The sequence below is a fragment of the Lissotriton vulgaris genome, chromosome 11, assembly GCF_964263255.1.
Source record: "Lissotriton vulgaris chromosome 11, aLisVul1.2, whole genome shotgun sequence".
NCBI classification, from domain to species: domain Eukaryota; kingdom Metazoa; phylum Chordata; class Amphibia; order Caudata; family Salamandridae; genus Lissotriton; species Lissotriton vulgaris.
Genome location: NC_141699.1, coordinates 33,424,558 through 33,448,820, shown reverse-complemented (window position 1 = coordinate 33,448,820; position 24,263 = coordinate 33,424,558). Strand labels below are relative to the sequence as shown.

General features: G+C 50.2%; 1 protein-coding gene across 1 annotated transcript in view; it reads left to right on the top strand.

Annotated features, from left to right (window-relative positions):
- The first annotated feature begins 14,498 nt into the window (after positions 1 to 14,498).
- GLT1D1 (glycosyltransferase 1 domain containing 1) overlaps positions 14,499 to 24,263 on the top strand; it is a 499,139-nt gene continuing 489,374 nt past the window's right edge. The window contains exon 1 of the mRNA XM_086942676.1: positions 14,499 to 14,633. Coding sequence (XP_086798802.1) covers positions 14,566 to 14,633 — 68 coding nt within the window. The 5' untranslated portion in view covers positions 14,499 to 14,565. The remainder of the gene's footprint in view (positions 14,634 to 24,263) is intronic.

Sequence of the window (24,263 nt, the reverse complement as noted above, 5' to 3'; positions counted from 1 at the left end):
GGGGCACATTTAATGCCCCTGTGCATAGTCCAGTTCAAACAAGTCCTGGGAGCCGTTGGCTCCCACTCACGCACGAAACTGGACAAAGGACATGGGAGTAAACTCCTCCTGTCCAGACCCTCCCGTGGGAGGGTCCCCTGAATCATCCCCACCCTTTCCTTAGGGTACTTAAGGGCTTACCTAGGTGTAGGTGGATCACTGAAATAATATCGAGGGGCAAAATATCGACTTGCAAAAATATCGTGGACAAAATATCGACAGTCAAAATATCGAGTTTGTATCTACAAACAGGTAAGTATAAAAATATTGAGTACAAAATATTGTTTACAATAATATAGTTGTATAAAATAGCGACTTTATTAAAAACAGTGTTAAATTAAATTAATATTCAAATTTAAATACTAAAATATACTTAAAAATACTTAAATTATCTTATAATAATTAAATAATAAATGAAAATAATAAAAAAATAAATTTACAATCTTATTTATTTATTTATTTATTTATTTATTTTAAGAATTTATAAAGCGCAGACTGTCACCATTTCAGGCATCCTGGCGCTGACAGAGTCTGAGGAGGGTTGGGGGGTGAAACAGAAAAGGATGTGAACCAGAAAAAGGGCGTGGGCTAGCCCGGGAAGAGCCACGTTTTGACCTTTTTTCTAAAAGGTAGGAGTTCAACGATCTGTCTGATCTCGGTGGGAAGGGAGTTCCAGAGCCTGGCGGCGGTAACCTCAAAAGATCTACCTCCAGATCTGACCTTCTTAAATCTGGGGATGACTGCCAATTTGGCATCCGAGGAGCGGAGTTGTCTGGTTGGGGCGTACCACACAAATTTGGCTTGTAGGGGGGCTGGGCCGCAGCCGTGAAGGGCCCTAAAAACAATGCAGAGGGCCTTAAATTGCACTCTCTGTCTAAGAGGTAGCCAGTGCAATTGTGCCAACGCGGATGCTCCATGGTTTCGCCTCGGGAGCCCCAGAGCCAGTTTTGCAGCCGCAGATTGGACTCTTTGGAGCCTATCTAATAGAAACTCCGGGGCCCCGAGCAGGAGGGCATTGCAGTAGTCCAGCCTGCTCAGGATTGTACATCTCACTACTTGGGCGGGAGCCTGGCTTGGTAGGAGGGGCAGCACCTTCCTTAGAGAGCGCAAAATGGCGTAGCAACAGGCAGAGGTTTTCTGAACATGGGTCTCCATGCTGAGCTTGTGGTCAAGCATGACCCCTAAGTTGCGGACAGAGTCTGCAGGCTGTACATTGGCCGCTGTCTCCGGGGGCCAGAAGTTGCTAGGGAACGGCCGGGGGATCCTCGAGCCACTATTAAATAGCACTTCGGTTTTCCCGGCGTTGAATTGGAGTGAATTATTCTTCAGCCACCTTGATGTCTCCCGCAGGCAGTTGTGTAGGATCTCAATGGAGATAGAGTCCTCTCCTTCCAGGGAGAGGATCATCTGCGTGTCATCGGCGTAATTAATGGTTTTGATACCGAAGCTTTTGATCAGGAGAATAAGTGGCATAAGGTAAATATTAAAAAGTATTGGGCTAATGGCTGAGCCCTGTGGGACTCCATACGTTACCGGAGAGAAAACAGATTGGAAAGGAGGTAGAGAAACTGCTTGCTGCCTGTCCAGCAAAAAGGAGTGGAACCAGTGCAGGGCCGTATCCCTCACTCCTGCCTCCCATAGGCGTCTCAGTAGGATCTTATGATTGACCGTGTCAAAGGCGGCAGACATGTCGAGCAGTATCAGATATGATGCCTGGCTTCTGTCTGCTCGCCTTTGAAGTTCGTTCATGGCGATAATAAGGGCAGTTTCAGTTCCATGGGCCGGCCGGAAACCGAATTGGTCCCCATCCAGCAGTAGATGGTGTTCTAGGTGGTTAGACAGGGTGTTAATAACCACCCGTTCCACTATCTTGGCAGGGAACGGCAACAGTGAGATGGGCCTGTAACTCTTTGAGCAGTCCGGGTCCAGGGAGGGTTTCTTCAGTAAAGGAGAGACTAGCGCTCGTTTCCAGTGAGCAGGGACAGTGCCCGTCAGCAGGGATTGCTGACAAATAAGATGGAGCGGAGGGAAGAGTTCTGCTTCAAATTATTTCCAGATTTTGGGGGGTACTGGGTCCAGTGGAGACCCAGACACGATCCCTCTAGCTACCTTAGTGAAGAGTTCGAGAGTTAGCGGTGGCCACCTGCAAAGGAGTTCTTCTGGAGGCAACGCTAAGTTAGGCACTTGATTCTCCGGCGTAGCAGTGTGCAAGGAGAGGGGGTTTCCAGCAACCAAAGGAGAATCCAGATCTTTAAGGATAAGTTCAATTTTCTCCTTGAAGAATAGGGCCAAGTTGTCACAGAAGTCTTGGGACGGAACAATCGCATTTTTACAGGACTCCGGATTAGTGACGCTATTTAGGATGTTAAAAATGCTCCTAGAATTGTTTTTAGTGTTACAGATCAAGGAGGCGTAGTGCTCGGCTTTAGATTTTTTAATAAGAGTTTTATACGCCCGGATCTTAGTTTTCCACATATCTTTGTCCGTTTTATTATACTCCCGTCTCCACCTTCTCTCTGCTTGTTTACATTCAAGTTTTAGCAGTTTTAGGTCGGTGTTGAACCAAGGAGCAGAGTCTTTACCTCTGCAAGTCCGAGTTTTGAGGGGGGCAAGGGAGTCGACCACCCTAGAGAGGTTGGAGATAAGGGCATTGTAATTGTCGTCTGTGCTTTTATTCAAATCAAAAAGTTGTTGCAAATGGAACATTTCGCCCGATGAATGTTAAAACATATATATATAGTAACATACTATAATTAAATAAGATACTATTATATTACCGTACGATACCAGAAGTGTAAAAAATACTATTCCCACTCCAAAGAGTGCAAGCTTAGGGAAAGCATTGGATAGCGTAGGGGTTAAAATTACTATTCCCACTCCAGTGGGTGCAACAGTAGGGAAAACTGACCCTGAACACAAAGAATACCCCTTTACCCAAGAACTGAAAACTGACCCTTAACCCTAAAAATACCCCTTTACCCAAAAACCCAAAACTGACCCTGAACCCTAAAAATACCCCTTTACCCCAAAAACTGAAAACTGACCCTGAACCCAAAAAATACCCCTTTACCCAAGAACTGAAAACTGACTCTGAACCCTAAAAATACCCCTTTACCCAAAAACTGAAAACTGACCCTGAACCCTAAAAATACCCCTTTACCCAAAAACTGAAAACTGACCTGAACCCTGAAAATACCCCTTTACCCAAAAACTGAAAACTGACCCTGAACCCTAAAAATACCCCTTTACCCAAAAACTGAAAACTGACCCTTAACCCTAAAAATACCTCTTTACCCAAAAACTGAAAACTGACCCTGAACCCTAAAAATACCCCTTCACCCAAAAACTGAAAACTGACCCTGAACCCTAAAAATACTCATTTACCCAAAATTAATTAATATTATTTAATTATTTAATTACAAATTAATTATTAATTAACAATAACAATAAAGTAAATATATTAGCACATTAGCTGTAATGAATTCAATTTAATAATTAATATTATTTTTTCCCAATTAATTAATTAAAAATAACAAAAAATATATATATAAATAAATTACTCTAATTAATGTAATTAACGAATTAATATTATTTAATTACCAATTAATTACTAATTAAAAATATGTACAAAATTATATTAATTAATTAACTAATTAATATTAATTAATTACCAATTAATTATTAATTAAAAATATTTACAAACATATATCAATTAATTAATTATTATTAAATTACTCCCCACCCTTATCCCCTATTAACCCAACATCCCGCTCCTAAACATTAACTACAATTTATATCACTATTAATACAAAAAAATTTAACCTTTTTTCTACATATTATACATATTATCTATATTTTTTACTTTGACTATATATCAATATTTTGTCTTGTCAATTTTTTTGAGTCGATATTTTTGTACTCGATATTTTTTTATCATTATTTTATTCGATATTTTGACCAACGATATTTTTGTTATCGATATTTTATTGTTGTCGATATTTTTATCTCGATATTTTGTCCATTCGATATTTTGGAGTCGATATTTTGTCTGTGCACCGGTGTAGGTCCCTAGATTTGTCGTGGGATGAGATTCAGAACTGATACCACTGCACTTCTACCGTCTGGGCACTCTGGACTTCGCTGGACTTTGTTTGGGCCTGACTTTGTCTCCCTTCCAGTCTGCTGCATTGTCTGCACCTGTGCATCATACATGAACCTTCCAAGGCCAGTGAAGCATCAAAGACAACTGAAGTAATCTCACTTGGAGTGAAGGAGTCACTCCCCTGCATTCACAGGCACTGCAACTAAGATGCCCGGTCTACAGATCCTGAGCTCCTCTGGACTCTGTGGGCTCGGCATCTTAGTGGTGGTTTTCCACAGCTCTAGAGGCCTGCTCTACCCTCTCACCAAGTTTGAGGCCAGTAGTCCTGTGGGGGTTACAATAACCAAACGCCTGATACAGCGTCCACTTTGCAGATGCAAACGCTTGTTGTCGTCTTTGCAAGAAGATCTTCGGGCTCCAAATAGCGTCAACCTCGAGCACCTCCAGTGACTAGAATCTTCATCCACACTGCATTGTGTGCATCGTGGCCTGCATCTTTTGGTGAGCTGCTTGAGGTCCTCTCGCGACTGTGGGTCCACATGAGGGTCACACTTGTTTCTTATGGGATCCCCTGATTGCTTGGGGCCAGCCCTGACTTCCCTGCTTGTGGTGAGTCTCCCAGACCTTGCTGGTTCCAACGTTGCACGTGCATCAGTTGCATTTGCCAAGGCTTGTTGGTGCTCCCGCTGGACACCAACCCCTCAGCACTCGACACCCTTCGTGGGACAGCTCATATCCGGGTTCTGTTCATCCTCAGCATCACCTGGTCCTCGCAGCTGCAGATTCAAGGTCACCATCATCTTTCCTGAAACACCCGACATCGGAGGGCATTTTTCTTCCAGGGCTCCAGGTCACTGCCAAGTGATATAGACTCTGTCCCCTCTGCTTTCAGGTACTCCTCTTCAAGAATCCATGTTTATATTCCTTCGGACATCTTTTCCTCTTGCAGCAGTGGCACTTTTCTGAGGTCCTCCATTGGATTCGACGGCGGTTTCCGATGCCACTTCACATCTATTCACCACGCTTCCCTGGGATAGGCAACTTGGGTACCATTGTATCCATAGGTGGGAAGGGCCCCAAATCATTAAAGATCCAACTGCGACTTTTACATAAAATTGTATTGAGCACGCAGTCGTGTTCCCACACTGCACACACTCTCCGTGGGGTCTCTATCTACTTTCCCGTGGGTGGTTCTGTGGGTCCCCAGCAATTCTATGTCCTTTTGACATGGTCCTTACTCGAGTCGTGTTTCTTATACCACTTTATTATTATATGGTTTTGTCCCCCCCTGGGGCCACTGTGTATTAGTGCTATTTACGGTGATTTCTCTGCTAAGGTATTGTGTGCTTTGTGTCTATCTCTATGTAGGAGAAACTATAACATACTAGATAGTGTTATATAATGAATAATTTGTGTGGTTCTTTTTCATTTAATCTATACCATAAGATTGCATTCTGGTAAAACAAGCTGATTTACACTCCTTCAAGACTAAGCCTGAAGGCTGCTCTCCACAGCTACCACTTGGATAGCTTTAGGTTGAGTTGCGCTATATTTTAGGAACTGCAAAAAGGGCACTGAAAGGTAAAAACAAAGCCTTAACGTGAGGAAAGACATTTACTGGTTGATTTGTTCAAAGAAAAAAACAGAAAACCTGGATAAATCGCGGCTTCCCCGCATAAACTGTTTGATCTTAGGCAAATATGTTATTCAACAATAACTCTTTTTTCTTCATTATCACGTATGAAAGCACTTTCAAATTTGAGTTCACACTGCACAGAACTGCAAGCCACCAAATGCAACTACAGACAACTAGAAAGAAGGTGACGCCTCAACCAACAATCAGAAGACCACATCACCTTCAGGACAGCATTGAACAAGTGCCACCGCCTCCTGAAAGAAACCATGACCAGCGCCCTGAAAGACCGCATTGAAGCCAGCACGAACCACTGCAAGGAACTCTTTGCCACCATAAAGTAGTTCTCCAAACCAGCAGCCACCGAGAACAACATCACTCCCTCCCAAGAACTGTGCGAAGCCCTTGCTGATTTCTTCTAAGACAAGATATTGGCCATCTAGCAATACTTCAAATGCCAACCTTCTGCCGCCGACAGTATCAACCGGTTCACACCCATGAACACCAACTCCGAACACCAGCTCACCCACTGGGCCCTCCTCACCACGCAAGACACTATAGTCTCTGTGCACTCGGGAGCACCCACTGACCCCTGCCCCCACCACATCTTCAACTGGGAAATCAAGATAATCTGCCACGGACTCAGGAAAGTCCTGAACACCTCTAACAATGTAGTCTCCGTCCCTGAGGACTGCAAACACGCTGGAATGAAGCCCCTCCTGAAGAAGCCATCCGTCGACCTAGCTAAATCTAAGAATTACCAGCCCATCTTTCTGCTCTCCTACCCTGCAAAGGTCCCTGAGAAAGAAAATTAACTAGCAACTCACTCAACACATAGATCAGCACTACCTAGTGGGCCCCTCCAAATTCAGATTTCGAGCAAACTACAGCACAGCAACAGCCATAATTGCAGCTACCGATGACATCAGGGCACTCCAGGACCATGGAGAAACAGCAGCCCTCCTCCTCCTGGACTTTTCAGCTGCATTAAACACGATTTCCCATCACTTCCTGATTAACAGACTTCACCACATCAGGTTCCGAGATGACGGCCTCAAATGGATTGCCTCCCACCTCACGGGTAGAACCTAGAGGATCCGTCTCACACCGTTAAGCTCAGAGCCCAAAGAAGTCATCTGCAGAGACGCCCAAGGATTGCCTCTTAGCCACACACTCTTCAGCAGCTGCATGACCCCCCTGGCTGGCCCCGGCAGGTTGCACGGACTGAACATTATCTGCCGAAGACACCCAGCTCATCCTCTCACTCTCCGAGGACTCCTACACCTTTACAGCCAACTTCCACAGATGCATGAGGGACATTGTTGACTGGATGAAAGTCCACTGTCTCAAACTCAACACAGACAAGGCAGAAGTGCTCATCTTTAGAAACCACACCTCGCAATGGAATGATGAATGTTGTTCCACGGAACTCGCCCCAACCCCTGCCCCAACAATCCATGCCAGTAACCTCACCATCATACTTGACAGCAAGCTTTTGATGAGGAAACAAGTCAACACATTCTCATTCGCCCGCTTTCACATCCTCCGCTTGCTCCGCACGATCTTCAGATGGTTCCTAGTCAACACCAGAAGGCTCGTCACGCAGGCCCTCGTCTCCAGCAGACTGGATTACGGAAACACTCTCTACACAGGAATCCCTGCAAACCCCCTGAAAAGATTGCAGACCATAAAAAACTAAGCAGCAAGACGTATCCTCGACCTCCCCAGAAGGACTCACATCTCACCCCACCCAAGAAACTTAACTGGCTCCCGATCCAGAAGAGATGCCAGTTCAAAATGTTGACCCACGTCTACAAGGCCCTACACAACGAAGGATCAGCATACATCAACAATAGCCTGACCTTCTTACCAACCAGACACTTCTGATCTGCTTCCCTCGCCCTCGCAGACACCCCCCGGATCCGCCGAACCAAGAGCAAAATGTAAAATGTAAATTGATACTTGTATAGCGCACTACTCACCCGCAAGGGTCTCAAGGCGCTTGTACGAATACTGCTGTGGAACCCATCCTGGCTTTCCCTGTGAGGTGTCCACTCCTGGGCACCCCCAAGGTGGAGGCCAGGCATCCTTAGCGTTGTTGGGGGCCAGTGTGGAGATTAAGCAAGCTATTGCCCAGAGTTGCAGAGTGGGACTCCATGATTGGAATAGGCACCGAGGCGAGAATTATCAGGTCCGTGGAATTTTTAGCCCAAGACCCGCCGAGGCGGGGAATTGAACCCTGGTCCCGGACTAGACCTGGCAGCCAAGGCTTAGAACAACCTTCCCCTACACCTCAGAACCCCACCTTCACTCAAGCTTTTCAGGAAGAAAGTTAAAACTTGGATGTTCTACTGAACATCCCACCACACAGCACCCAACTTCCTCAGCACTTTGATCCCCCTCACAGGTGATTTGCATACATGCTGTGGAGTCGAAGAAAGACATAGACTCTGGTACGTTATGAAGATTATTTATTATCTAGACGGAGCGCCGGGCAAACACTACTGCTCTGCTCTAACGGTAGGCGCCAATGGTTACAACGGCCGCCTTCCGTTATCGCGTTACGTATATCCTGTCCCGCCTAGCGGGACGCTGACGCTCTGACGCAAGTGCGTCACCACATATCTCCCCCCTTTTACACGGCAACATTTAAATTTAAAGTTCTTACTTCCAGTTCATATCAAAGTCTTTGAATCTCTCAGGTGTCTTCACTTCTCTTCCCCTCCTGGTTCTCACCGTCGTTAGTCCTTCTCTGCACTCCAGTTCTTCGCTCTCTCTGATCAGTGTACCACTCTTGCTCTTCATGTCCTTGCTCCCTTCTCCGTTCCTTTCTCTCTCTGCTCCTTCTTGCTCTCCTGCTCTGCTCCTCTCCGCCGCCATCTCCTGCTGTCCTGCCTCTGCTTCCATGTCCATTCCTTGGTCACTTTCCTCTATCCTCCAGTATTCACCATTCTCTGTACTTTTTTCTTCATCCTTTTCCCCATCCATCTTTCCGCTGCACTTTGCCATTCTGTCTTGTGACCAAACCTTTCCGTCACTTAGCAAGGCAGACCTGTCGTACGACTCCAAAACTTGCAAAGGCGGCGAAAACTTGCTCTCACCCTTTTTCTTGTGGACAGGCAGTTTAACTCGCACCCAGTCTCCTTTGTCCAGAGTCACCTCTTTAACCTTGTGGTTCTTGTTGAAGTGATTAGTGTACATTTCTTGAGCTCTCTCTAGGTTCCGTTTCACAATTGCTGGTGACCACTTGCTTTGTATCACCAGCTTCTTCCACGCCTGATTGTCCTTGGTGAACGCTTCTCTCCCTCGCAAAACTTTGAACGGGCTGTACCCGGTGCACCCCGGGGTGATCCGGTACGCCCATATCATCTTCTCCAGTTCCTTCTCCCAATCTAACCCGTCGTTGATGGCTGCCTGGATGGTTCCCATTATGACGCGGTTAAACCGCTCCACTTGGCCATTCCCCGCTGGGTGATATATAGGAGGATGTTTAACTTCGATCCCATTCCTTTCCGTGAAGGTTGCCCATCTCGTAGATGTAAACTGGGGGCCGTTATCGCTTACGAGGACCCTGGGTATGCCTTCTCTCAGGAATATGGACTGTAAAAAGTTCACCACTGCTTCCGTGTCCATGGTTTCCTTGACTTCAATCTCAGGCCATTTTGAATACTTGTCCACCACCGCCACCACGTACTTCTGGACTCCTGCTTTGTTCTGGACCGGTCCCAAAATATCAACGGACAGTACCTCCCACGGGCCTTCCGGTATGGGAAACCTCCCCAGGGGTGGTCTGATCATGGATTGTGACTTGTCCGCCTTAGCACAGGATTCACATTTCCTAACGTGCCTCTCTACTTGCATGTCCACTGCTGGCCACCAGTAAGCCTGTCTGGCCAAGGCTTTTGTTTTTGTGATACCCTGGTGTCCTTCATGCAGCAACCCCATCAGGCGTTCCAATATTCCTTTGGGTGGTATGACCTTGTCCCCTCTCAGGAGAAATATGGAGTCCTCCGCCATGGACAGTTCATCCCTGACTTCCCAATACTTGCGGAGTTCCTCCTTCAAGTGCCTCTTCTCCGGCCACCCATGGACAATGTATCCCCTGATGGCTTCTAGTTCCTCGTCATCTTTGTACGCTTCCTCCCAGTCCTGTCTACTTATCGCCTTCTCCGTTTCCTGGATGGTGGCAACCACGTATCCAGCCCATTCCCGATCTTCGAGGTCACTCCTTACTTCCATGGCAGCTGCCCTGCTGAGAAAATCAGCGACTTTGTTCTGCGGCCCAGGGATATGCTCGACGTCATAGAGGAAGTCCAAGAGACGTAGGGTCATCTTTGCAATTCTGGGTGTGGCGTGCGCATGGCCGCTCGATGTTAGCACTCGGACCAGGGGTTTGTGATCGGTTTTGACTAGGAACCTTGCTCCCCACAGGTACTGGCGGAATTTTTCCATGGCCCATACCACTGCCAGCATCTCCTTTTCCACCACGCTGAACTTTTCCTCATTGGGGGCCAAAGATCTGGATGCGAAGCTGACCGTGTGCACCTCTCCATTGTTCGAGCGCTGTGTTAGGACCGCTCCCAGCCCACGGTCGCTCGCGTCGGTCGTGAGGATAGTCTCTGCCTGTGGGTCGAAGCCTTTGAGCGGTATGGCCGTGCCCATCTCCTTCTTTAAGTTGTCGAACTCGCTTTGTTCTGCATGTCCCCACTGGAATCCGTTCCTCTCCTTGAGCAGTTGTCTCAGGTGGTGCGTCTTCGCGGCGAATTGTGGAACAAACTTGCTATAATATTCGGCCATTCCTAGGAATGACCTGACATCCTCTTTCTTGCTCGGGGTGGGCGCGTCTTGAATTGCTTTCATGTTGGTCGTTTTGGGTCTGATGCCGTCTTCGCTTATTTCATGCCCCAAGTAGGTGACAGTTCTCACTCCCAATCTGCACTTGGACCACTCTGCTGTCAGTCCGTTTTCTTGCAGGATCCTGAACACTTTGTGTAGCTTTTCGTTATGGTCGTGCATGGACTTCCCCATCACTAGTATATCGTCCTGAAAGAATTTGACATCGACAACTCCTCTCAATAGTTTATGCATCATCTTTTGGAATACTGCCGCCGCCGAGGCCAGGCCAAACGGCATTCTTAGGAACTCGTAGCAGCCAAACGGAGTAATGAAAGACGTGAGGTGTGTGCAGGAAGGGTGAAGCCTTACTTGATGGTACGCAGACGACAGATCCACCGTGGAGAACCACTTGATGTCCTTGGTCTTAGATAACATCTCGTTTATGCGTGGCAAGGGGAACTTGTCCACTAGTATGCTCTTATTCAGTTCTCTCAGGTCCACGCACAATCTGACCTTGCCATTAGGTTTGTGGGCCACCACCAAGGGGGAAAGCCATTCTGCGCTTTCTATGGCCCTGATCACACCTTCCTTCTCTAGCCTGTCCAATTCCTGCTGCACCGCTTCTCTGCTCCTGAACGGGATGTTCCTTACTTTGTGTATCACTGGACGTGCGCCTTCTTTCAGTCTTATCAGGTGCTTGTACCTCGCCAGCTCCCCAATCTGTCCGTTAAACACCCTCGGGTATGCTCTCCTCCATGACTCTACGTCATCACTCTTTTCCACGTCCATCAAGAGAATCTTCTCAATGCCTCCAGGGTTCAACTGGATCCCTAGTGCTCCCAGATCCCTCCAACTCAGCACTGACGGTCCTTTCTCCGCAATGTACAGCTTGCATAACGCCTGTCTGTCTCTGAATTCAAATGGTAAAGGGCAGAATCCTAGCATTGGGATCTTTTGACCCGTATACGTGACTGGACGCAGGTCCATGGGACGCAGCTTCTCCCCGTGTGTGGCGGCGAACTTGTCCTCCCAAACCCTCTTCTGGATGATCGAGATGGGAGCACCACTGTCTGCAATCATTTCTAGCGGAATGCCTCCGATGTGCATGTCTAGCCTGGGTTTGTCATTTCCTGCGTCGTCCATCTCCAACACCTGGACGTCAATGTACAGGATCTCTTCCTGGTCATCTGTGCTCTCTGATTCCCCCGTGTCTACATGTTGTTCTTGATCGACGAACTTCACGGTGGGCCCCTTGGGCTTCCTGCGGCAAACCTTCTCGTAGTGGCCAAATATTCCACAGAATGAGCACTTCGCTCGGAAAGCTGGACACGCTTTGTCATTTCCTAGGTGATTACTGCTCCCGCACCTGTAACAACTCGGGCGTCCACCCTTTGCTCCCCTCTGGTCGGTGTGATTCGTGGACTTCTGTTTCTTGCCTTCGAGTTTCTTCTGTGGCTCTTTTTGTTTTGAGCGGTCTCCTTTCTGATGGGTCGATATCTGGCACACTGACGGTGCATTTCCCGAGTCTTTTTTGGCTGCTTGGGCACAGCGTTTCGAGAGTTCAGCCTTCTTGACCATGGCCCAAATCTCCTTGAGTGGAGCGTCGCCGTTCACCCACAGTTTGTCTTGGACATGGGAGCTTGAGGTATGCATTATGATTTGATCTCGGATAAGTTCGTCGTGTAGCGCGCCAAATTTGCACGAAATGGCGAGCTTCTGCAGGGCGATGACGTACTCGTCCACTGACTCGTTGTTCCTCTGTTTCCTTTGGAAGAAATTGTAACGGTCAATTGCTACGCAGACTACTGGTCGGAAGTGCGCATCCAGATCGGCGATCGCGTGGCTGAAGACGTCGTCGTCATCTGCGTTTCTATCTGCTTTCACGATGGTGTCGTAGACTCTTATCCCCTCCGGACCCAAGTTGTGAAGCAAGACCTTTTTCCTGCGTTTGCTCGAATACGCGGCGCCTGCCTCCTCCTCTAAGGCGTCGAGGTAGTTGAGGAAGTATCTCTTCCAGTCCTCCCACTGTCTCTCTGGTTCCCCTGGGTTGGTCCAGAACGGCACCAGCTGCGCGAGGGACGACGAGTGTGCCGCCATTTTGTCTTCCCCCTTTCTGGAAGGTCGTGCTGGGTTTGGTTTCCCTTGGGGGCTACCCGGAGCGTTGTGCCTAGTGGAATCTCCTTCTTCTGGGTCACTATCGCTGTCTGTTCGCAGTTGCGCGTCGGAGAGGGTGTTTGAAGTTTGGGCCCCAGTTTCCCCTCCTGCCTGCGCCTGCTCGTCGGGGCGAGTGTTCGAAGACTCTCCCTTGCTTTTGATCTGTTCCGCCAGATTGCTCACGGTCTGTATCTCTGCGGTTCGAGAACCCTTCGCGGTCTCGTTTGGCGCTGCCGTGAGCGCGGGCACCCACTGTGCTGGCCGGCCACCACTGGTTAACTTGACGTTGGGCACCTCTTGCGCCGCTGGCCTACCTCCGTTGCTGTGCAGACTCGCGTGCCTCGCTGGGGTGTGTTCCGTTCGGAGTAGAGTGTAGGCCTCTGCCACGCTCCGTCTTGCTGGGTGACACGTGGGATCGTGTCCGCTGCTGGGATGAGGGACACTCGATCACGGTGGCAGTATGCTCGCTTCAGGGTTCTGGGTCAATCCCGTATCCTCGTCGCCATTGTGGAGTCGAAGAAAGACATAGACTCTGGTACGTTATGAAGATTATTTATTATCTAGACGGAGCGCCGGGCAAACACTACTGCTCTGCTCTAACGGTAGGCGCCAATGGTTACAACGGCCGCCTTCCGTTATCGCGTTACGTATATCCTGTCCCGCCTAGCGGGACGCTGACGCTCTGACGCAAGTGCGTCACCACACATGCCAATAGACTAGGGTGACCAGATCTTGAGAACCAAAAACCGAGACATTTTAGGAAAATAGAAGAAGGACTACCATTTTTCATCAACAGAATGGTGCAGAATGACAGTTATCATCAACATAAGAACAAAGAAAAGGCATTAAGAAAATAAATTAAATGTAACTTCTACTACCAACATCATACATATTAATTAAATTATCTACTTATAACAGCTGCTCAGTAGCATAGTTTGAAAACACCCAAAACAATATTTTCAGTCGCCCCCCTCTAAAAATTGGGACATGATCCTAAATTACGAAAATCTGCCGGGATAGCCTGTGAAACACCGGGACTGTACGGGCAAATCCAGGATGTCCCGATTCAGGTGATTTTTCAAGCCCAAAAATTGCTTATTTCAGCTGTCTCCCGCCGGAAATTGCATTTTCTACAATACAAGTCAATGGGGATTTTTTATACTCCCGATTTTTATTTAAAATCTCCCACGTCCCTATCCTAAAATGTTGGCATGTATGGAGTTGCCGCCCTTTATACATGTTTGATTCATGATGGACTACCAGTCGCAGAAAACTACCACTTTTAATAAGCACTCCTCAGTACCATGCTAAAATGTGCCCTATGCATGTCAAAGCTTCAACGTGTTCAAGGAATACTCTTTTTTTTATCTTAAAGAGAATATCATATGTTATGTGATGTTTGTTGTATGACGCACATAGCAGACATATGTTCAGGGCTCGGCCCCTGCACGGCCTCTAAGATCCGAGCCAGACCTGCGTCTCGGCTCTGGCTCGGCTCGCCCCCCTGTGCTCTGGGAGCCTCTTTCCAGCGCCCTCAGCGGCCCTCAAGGCAGGCAGAACCGATCCAAGATGGCGCCCTCAAGGCAGGTAGGACCGATCCAAGATGGCGGGGCCGCCGGCCGTCTTGTCCCTCTTTATTGTCAATGCAGCGCAGGTGCGCCCGCCGCCACGCCCACGGCACCCCGGAAGGCCGAGCACCCTCCCAAGATGGCGGAGTGTCCTCAGTCCGTCGTCTGTGTTTGTGCGCGGAGACGTCACCTCTCCCAGGCACTGACACTAGAAGCCGCGGCCGGTGGGCGCTATGAGGATCCTGCTGCTCGCCTGCCTGCGAGCCCAGACCGGAAACAGCAGCACCGCCGGCCGGATACAGTAAGAGATGGGGGGGATGAGGGGGTGAGCCCACACGACATACTGACACACACAGCCACTCCTATCAGGAAGGCTTCTCTAAAGTGCACTGACACCACCTACACTCCAGGCACGCCCCCTCCCCGTGTGCACGCTCACCAGTGCTCATGCACCCCCACACACCCCAAACACAGAGCACTTCCACGCTCTCTGACTCCTGATTGCACACTGCCCCATTGCCCACTGACTTCGGATTAATGATTGCCCCATGCACACTGATCACCCCATGCACACTGACTGTATCACTGACTGCCCCATTCACACTGATTACCCCATGCACACTGACTGCCCCATTCACACTGATTACCCCTTGCACACTGACTGCCCCATGCACACTGATTATCCCATGCACACTGTATCATTGACTGCCCCATTCACACTCATTACCCCATGCACACTGACTGTATCACTGACTGCCCCATTCATACTCATTACCCCATGCACACTGACTGCATATCTGACTGCCCCATTCACACTGATTACCCCATGCACACTGACTGTATCACTGACTGCCCCATGCAGACTGATTACCCCATGCACACTGACTGTATCATTGACTGCCCCATGCCCACTGACTTCGGATAACTGACTGCCCCATTCACACTGACTGTATCACTGACTGCCCCATGCAGACTGATTACCCCATGCACACTGACTGTATCATTGACTGCCCCATGCACACTGACTGCCCCATTTACACTGATTTCCCCATGCACAGTTTCTCTGTATCACTGGCTCCCCTTGTCCACTGAGTTCTGATAACTGATTGTTCCATGCACTCTGACTCCTGATCGCACAATGATTACCCCATGCACACTGACTGTATCACTGACTGCCCCATTCATACTGATTACCCCATGCACACTGTCTCTGTATCACTGGCTCCCCATGTCCCCTGACGTCTGATAACTGACTGCCCCATGCACACTGATTACACAATGCACACTGACTATATCACTGACTGCCCTATGCCCACTGGCTTCTGATAGCTGACTGTATCATTCACACTGATTACCCCATGCACACTGACTCTGTAACACTGACTCCCCATGCCCACTTGTAATGTTGCTTACTCCCCCACAGTATACACGGAGACTTCTGGTAAAGGAAACAGGTTTATTCATACAACAAGAAATTCACTTTGCTAAAGGGCGCCGAGCGTCTGGCAATGACCATCTCCAGCCGCCAACTGACACTGTCCTGTTCGCGCCTTTCCTTTCATAGTCCTGCGCGTGCGCCGTGCCGCTCTAGCTTATGACGTAACGCGTGCTCACGTAAGCGTCCATAAGCTAGAGCGCATACCACATATCTCCCCCCTTTATTAAACACAAAAAGCACGATCCCCCCTTCTATTAAGACATAGTCCACCTCTGTACCCATTGTCTATGTGAGGCACCGGGGGCCATATTCCTAGTGTCTTTCTACCACAAAGTCATTGTAACGAGAAGGCATCACTACTGCCCTTCCGCTGCGGGTGTGTCTTACCGGCACGTTCTCCCTCGTCTCATTCTGTGCCTGGGATATCCCCGCATCTCTCTCCACCGACCTCAGTCCTGCACTCTCTTGCGCTCTTCCTCCTTCGGCCTGCCCAGCTCCCTGGGCGCCCTCTTTACTGACTTCGCCTGCCTCAACTCCTTGGCTGTTCTGCTCCTGATGCAGTCTCTCTTCTGGGTGATCAGTGTCTCTGTCTGCTTCCTCCGTCCTCGGCCAGACCAATATTTTGTTGACCCTGGCCATGCGATCCTGTGACCAGACTTTTCCATCACTAAGGAGGGCCGCTCTGCCCCGCACTTCCTTAACTTGGAGCGGTTGACTGAACTTGCTGTCGCCCTTCTTTTGGAGGGTGGGCAGTTTGATCCTGACCCACTCCCCTTCTTCCAGCGACGTTTCTTTAGCGCCATGTCGCTTGTCGTAGTGCGCTGCATATATCCTCTGGGCCTTCTCTAGATTGCTTTGCACCACCGCTGGGGACCATTTGCTGGTGATGGTCTTTTCCCTCCATGCCACATTGTCCCTGGTAAATGGATGCCGTCCTCTTAGCACCTGGAAGGGACTGTACCCTACCACCGAGGGAGTAATGCGGTAGGCCCATATCATGTTCATTATCTCCACTTCCCAGTCCTTGCCTTGGGAAATGGCCGCCTGGATGGATCCCATGAGCACCCTGTTGAACCTCTCGACTTGGCCGTTGCACGCCGGGTGGTACACCGCCGTGTGTCTCACTTCGATCCCATTCCGTTTCATGTATTTTCCCCATTTGTCCGACACAAATTGTGGCCCGTTGTCACTGAGGATCGTTCTGGGTATTCCTTCCCTCAGGAACACTTCTGTTATGAATTTCAAGATCGTGTCCGTATCCATCGACTCCTGTATGTCCACTTCTGGCCACTTGGAATACTTGTCTATCAGCACGCAGATATACTTGTTCACACCCCGGTTGTCCAGAACCGGCCCCAGAATGTCTATCGCCACATCCTCCCAGGGGCCATGTGGCGTGTCAAATTTCCCCAGCGCTGGTCGGAGTGGTCGGAGCACCTTGTCCGCTCCTTGGCACTGCACGCACTCCCTGACTTGCCTCTCGATGTGGGCATCCATTCCTGGCCACCAATACGTCTGTTTGACCAGCGCCTTGGTTTTCACTATGCCCAGATGGCCTTCGTGGAGTGTTTTCAGCAGTCTTGGTATCAATGACGTCGGGGGTACCACTCTCTCACCTCGGTATAAGAATATCCCCGAATCGCTTAAGGACAACTCTTCCCTTATTTCATAAAAGCGGCGGACGCTCTCCGTCAGTTTCCTTTTGTCCGGCCACCCCAACGTGAGGTGTTTCCTGACTTCTCTCTTCTCCTCATCGAGTTCATAGGCCTCCTGCCATTCCTGAGCGCCGATGGCTGTCTCGTGATCCTCCATGCAAGCGACCATATCCTCTGTCTCGGGGGTGGTACTCGGGGCTTCTTCCATCGCCGCCGCCCTGCTGAGGTAGTCCGCCACCCTGTTCTGCGTGCCCGGCAGGTACTCGACATCGTAGGTGTAGTCTAGTAACTTCAGGGACATCTTCGCTATTCTCGGGGTGGCAGTGTCGTGGCCGGATGACGTCAACACTTTGACGAGGGGCTTGTGGTCTGTTTGGAGCCTAAACCTCGTGCCCCATATGAATTGACGAAATTTACTCAACGCCCATGTGACGGCCAGCATTTCCTTTTCTATCACGCTGTACCTCTGTTCCGTTGGGGATAGTGCCCTGGAAGCGAAGCTGATTGTTTCTTTCGTTCCATCTGTCCTCTCCTGCGCCAGGACCGCCCCCAAGCCCTTGTCGCTCGCATCAGTAGTTACGATGGTCTTGCCCGTGGGTACATATCCCTGTAACGGAATGGCCTGGCTGATGCATTCTTTGATGGAGTCGAATTCAGACTGGGCCTCCTTGTCCCACTCGAATTTCGTATTGTGCCTGATCAGTTGCCTCATCCGGTGCGTCCTAGTGGCGAAATGTCTTACAAACTTGCTGTAATACTCAGCCATGCCGAGGAATGACCGCACCTCCTCTTTGGTCGTTGGGGCTTTGGCGTCCTTTATGGCCTTGACATTTAGTTCTTTCGGTAAGATGCCGTGCGTTCCTATCTCGTGCCCAAGGTAGGTCACTGAGCGAGACCCAATCCTACACTTGCTCCACTCAGCTGTCAATCCCTTATTCTGTAGCACTCCCAACACCTGGTGCAGTTTCTTGTCGTGCTCCTTCTTGTCGGAGCCCATCACCAGGATGTCGTCTTGGAAGTATTGCACTCCCGGGATGTCTTTGAATAGCCTGTGCATGAGCTTCTGGAACACGGCCGCGGCGGATGCCAGTCCGAAGGGCATCCTTCTGAATTGGTAGCACCCGAATGGCGTTATGAAGGCCGTGTATTTCCTGCTCGCTGGGTGCAGTTCTATCTGGTAGTACGCCGACGTGAGGTCTATGGTGGAGTAGTGCGTGATCCCTTTGGTCTTGGCCAACATCTCCTCTATTCTAGGGAGTGGGAACCTCTCCACTATGAGATTTTTGTTGAGTTCCCTCAGGTCCACGCAGAGCCTGACCTTGCCGTTGGGCTTTTTAACTACCACCAAGGGCGATAGCCATTCCGCGCTGTCCACTGGCTCGATGATTTCTAGCTCCTCCAGTTTCCGTAGTTCTTGGCGTACTGCCTCGCTGGTGGATATTGGTATGTTCCGTACTTTGTGCACGACCGGTTTTGCTCCCTCCTTGAGGACCATTTTGTGCACGAATTTCTCCAGCTTGCCCACTGTGCCTTCAAATACTTTAGCGTATGCTGCCTTCCAGTCTTCCTCCTTCGAGAGGGGCCATTCCTCTGTCAGCAAGATCTGTTCTCTCCCTCCTGGGTTGAGTACGATGCCGAGGGCACCCGCATCTCTCCATCCCAACACCGACGGACCCTTCTCCGCCACATATAGCGTGCACGTGGCCGTCCGTCCTCTGAACTCGAATTGCAGGTCTCTGCATCCCACTAGGGGAATGGCATCTTCCGTGTACGAGATGGGTCTGATGTCAGGTGGCCATAGGTCGGGTCCCAACACCGGGGCAAAATCTTCCTCCCATATTGACCTCTGCACTATCGTCCAGGGGGATCCTGAATCCACCGCTACATAGACTTTGACGCCTCCGATGTGCATGTCTGTGCGTGGCTTGTCCCTTCGTTTCCCCGACACGTCCAGCACTTGGTCCTCTATGCATAGTACCAGGTCGTCTTCATCCGGTTCCTCTTCTTCACTCGCTTCGGCAGTGGCTGCATCGATGCACTTTACCGTAGACTTCAACCCTTTCTTCCGGCAGACTTTTTCGAAATGCCCCGTCAGTCCACAATATGAGCACTTGGCGCGAAACGCGGGACAACGTCTGTCCTGGGCTGCATGGGCGGCGCTGCCACACCTGTAGCATGCGAACTTCGTCCCCTGGCTGGAGCGAGGCATCTGCTTCCCCAGTCCTTTCGTCTCCTTCCTCAGGTCTCCACTGGCACTTCTGTGCTTGCTGGAGTGGGGTGCCTCGTCTATTTTGTTGATCATCTGTTTTGGCGCGCTTTCTCTCTTCGCCGCGTCAGCGCCTCTCTTCGACATTTCCGCCTTTTTGACCATTGCCACGACCTCCTTCAGGGTGGTCTCGTTCATTGCCCACAGCTTGTCTTGGACTGCCCTGCTAGTGGTGTGCATTACGATTTGGTCCTTGATGTATTCGTCTTGCAGGTTACCATACCTACACGTGATTGCAAGTCGGCGGAGGGCAGCCACATAGTCGTCGATCGATTCTCCCGCCTCTTGCTTCCTCTGCTGGAAGTTGTAGCGGTCTATCGAGACACAGACCGCTGGGCGATAGTGGCTGTCCAGGTCGTCCAGTGCATTCACGAAGACGTCCGTTTCTTCTGCACCCCTCTCCTTAGGCACCAAGTTCTTATAGACCCGTACCCCTTCTGGGCCTAAATTGTGGAGCAATAGTCTTTTCTTTCTATCCGGTTTGTATTCACTCTCGCTTTCGTCTTCCAGCGCCTCAATGTAATTTAGGAAGTACTCTTTCCAATCTTCCCATTTTAGTTGGGGTTCGCCTGGTCTGGTCAGGAACGGGACGGGCGCCATTAGTGTTGACGCTTGACTCGTCTTCTGGCCTCGCCTCTGGGTCCTCCTTCCTGGGGTCTTTGGGTAGGCTCACCGGACGCTCCTGCGTTCCCTGCCGTGACGCCTGGGCCCCCTGGGCTGCCCGGGGTGTTGTCCCTTGTGGCGTGTGCTGCCTGTGCGTCCTTCCCCCCTTCCTCTGAAGTGGGGGTGTCTCCCTTGGTTGCCAGGGTGCTGCCTGGGGGTCCTGGAGGCTTGGGTCGCACGACCTTTTGCTATGCCTGGGAACGTTCTTTCCTTTGCTGTTGCGCTACTGCCACGCCCTTGCTCTCGTGTAGTACCTGGCCCGTGGATGTCGGCTGTGGAGGTATCCTGTGTTCTTCGTTTCTTCTCTTTTTTCAAGCACCAGGTGGTGTTCGAATCTCAGCCTCGTCGCCACTGTAATGTTGCTTACTCCCCCACAGTATACACGGAGACTTCTGGTAAAGGAAACAGGTTTATTCATACAACAAGAAATTCACTTTGCTAAAGGGCGCCGAGCGTCTGGCAATGACCATCTCCAGCCGCCAACTGACACTGTCCTGTTCGCGCCTTTCCTTTCATAGTCCTGCGCGTGCGCCGTGCCGCTCTAGCTTATGACGTAACGCGTGCTCACGTAAGCGTCCATAAGCTAGAGCGCATACCACACCACTGACTTCGGATAACTGACTGCCCCATTCACACTGACTGTATCACTGACTGCCCCATTCACACTGATTACCCCATGCACACTGACGGTATAATTGACGGCCCCATTCACACTATTTACCCCATGCACACTGACTGTATCATTGACTGCCCCATTCACACTGATTACCCCATGCACACTGACTGTATCATTGACTGCCCCATTCACACTGATTACCCCATGCACACTGACTGCTCCATTCACGCCTGACAATCGTGCTGGACCTACAACGGGCGATTAAATTGCGTGCAAATGTACATATATTTCCAAATATATTTTAGAAGTTAGGAAAGCATTTTAAAATTCTGACGTGCGATGGAAAGAAAGATTTTAATAGGAACAAAAGACACCCCAATGAGTGATGTGCAAATATACATATTTGCTAAAACCCGATTTCCAAACATTATTGTTTATGCAATATACAGTTTTATCAGTAAAACTGCATGTCGGAGGGAAAGTCTGTGGCCATTTCAATGAAAAAATTCTGTCTGTAAATGACGGTGCGCCATCACATCATGCTTTAGGAATATATTTATTAAAAGTGAGTTTTTAACCATCAACTAATAAACATTCCTGCCTCTGTCCTGATAGCAATGCTATGAGGGCCTAAACGTGCAGCTGCCCACGAAGTGCTGGGCAGCTGTGTAGACAATGGTGTGGCCAACAGGGTGGAGCCTCGCAGGCTCTGGCCAGAACTCTCGTGTCCCCAAGAGCCTCTTGGCTCTAAACAAACAAAAATGGCCCCCTGAGCCTCCCTGGGCTCTCAATACAACAAGGGGGTTGGGAACCTCTCTGGGCTCGTAGCAAGAATGCCCCCAGAGCCTCTCTGGGCTCTACACAACTGCGGCGGCGTTGGAGTCCCCCTCCTGGGGACTCTGGAACAAGGAAATGCCGCTTTGGGCCTCACAGGCTCGTAAATACAATGGGCCTGCTGTGAGCCTCGGGACTCTACAAACAACAGATGGGGGGGCAAGGTGGGAGCGGCCCGCTGCCTTCCGGGGCCGCTCTACTAATCAGGAAAAATGCCCCCTGGATCGTCGGAGTCCCTTCCCTGGGGACTCGAAATATCGCAATGCCCACGAGCCTCGTGGGTTCTTCAGAAATGCCCCGGAGCTCTTGCACCAAATGCCCCACTGGTCGGGGTCCCGCTCGGGGGACTCGGGGACCAACCCTTGCCATCCGAGGAACCCGCACTCACCAGGCTGCTGCGGCGAGGGCACCTCGTCAGGACTGCTTCTCGGCGGCTCTTCACAAGAGCTCCCGCTCCTCGGGGGCTCTCTTTCCACCGGAGCGCGGGGTGGGCTCCCGTTCACTTCCGGTGTCAGGCGGCAACACTTCTGGGTTGCGCTGCAGCCAATAGCAGCGCTGCACTGGAGGAATGGAGGCGGGACTTCCGGGTCGCCGTAGGCAGAGCGGCGGCCCGGCAGGCTCTCCTGGGCTGCGGCGGTGATTTCAACACGGGGTGGGCTCCCGTGTTAATTTAATATAAAGCGAGGTGGGCACTCGCTGTGGGGGCCAAAGAAATAGCGGCAATGTCCCTGGCGGGGTGGGCACCTGCCAGGGGGCCTTAAAATGCGTCAATAAAGCGGGGAAGACGCCGGGTGGGCACTGGCTTTGAATGAAAAGCGCTCCCAAGCGCTTAGGGTAAAAAGAAAGCGCTCCAAGCACTAGGGGCTCAACCAAAGCGCTCCCAGGCGCTGGAAGCCAGCAAAAGTCCTTCAGGAATGCAGCAAGGCAGGGGGGGCAAGGCTGGGCCCAGAGCCAGCTCACTGGGCCTCCAGGCAGGGAGGCAATCCAAGTGGCGGTCCTCCTGGCGCCCAGCTACAGCAGCAGCCCCCTCAGGCAGAATCCTGGAAGAGAACAGTTTGTGTGGGGACACAGCCCCATTTTTAAACACCACATTCCTTTGTCTTTGCCACAGGGTGAGGGGAAAAACCAGTCGCAGCTGGTTGGTGAGCACTCTTGGTGTGCTCAGCCCCTCACTCTATTCACTGGCAGGGCTAGGGTCGTTAGACGCACCACAGGGGCGGAGCCAGCATTGTGTGGAGAAAGCCCAGCCCTATTCAGGAACCAGGTGCACTCCTCCCCAGCCATCAGCATGCTAATCTCAACACTCACCACCGGTCAGACTCATCATGCCAGCCAGCCCCAGCCAATCACATGCCAGACACATTTTACACTAATATGCCAACTCCTAGAAGTGGCACTTCCGCACAAGACACAATCATGCCACATACATCATTGCGAAGCATTCAATCACACGAGTTTGCACATACCGTACTCGAGCATGAACACCTCACGCATCAGGAACTACCAGGGACACAGACATTCCCCATGCATTCCTATGGGAGGGCAGGCCAACCTTACTCCACACGCTCAGGGTGCGCACGCACTTTCCACTGGGACACAGTGAAAGTGCGCAGAAACCAAGACATCACTATAATTATTTAATAACACCAGGCAAAAAGTTCAGGGGTGAACCTGCCAGAAGGGCCAAGTCCAACACTGCCCCATAGGTTGGTACTGATGCTGATTTGGCTGCATAAACCTTTCTCACCATATCAATAGGTTTCACCCCCAGTTTTTTAATAAAAGAGTGGAGAGCAATGATACTTCTCTCCAGTGATAGCCCTCTAGTGGCACGCATAGAGGACCATGAAAGCTGCCTGTGAATGGAGTCATTCACAGGGCTCTCATTATGCACGCTTACCCTGACTTGCTCCCAGCACTGATATCCCACTACTGAAACTTCACAGGGCTCTTATGTTGCAACAATGGCCCACATGCAGCTTTCATCATGTTCCTCTACATGGACCTTTACATAAACCGGAGGTGGTTCAGCCGGTGGAATATGTTAGAGAACTGCAGAATTTGCTGGTAAATTCGCAAGAAGGTAACTAAGTGGCTTGAGTGTCTGTCTAAGAGCTTGTGAGTAACCTATAGGCCTGAGGCTCTGGTAAGAGTAACGCAGCTCATAGAACTGACGTCAGTAGAGTAGGTAAGAGAGTGCACGCCAGTAACTCATGGGGTCCAGTCCCTGTTTCACAACTAATCCACATGTCCACTCTTCTCATGAGGGCTTTCTATGAGGAGTTCCAAGTGTACGTCAAGATAAACAGCGTCCTGCATCTCTTGTAGGCAGGGTTTGTCCAAGCTGCAGTGTGGTTCGATTGTGGTATCGACAATACCAGCTGGGTGACTGTTGCGCTGCTGCTTCGGTCATTTTGGACTTTTCTGCAGTATTTGACATAGTATGTAATCGGACTGTG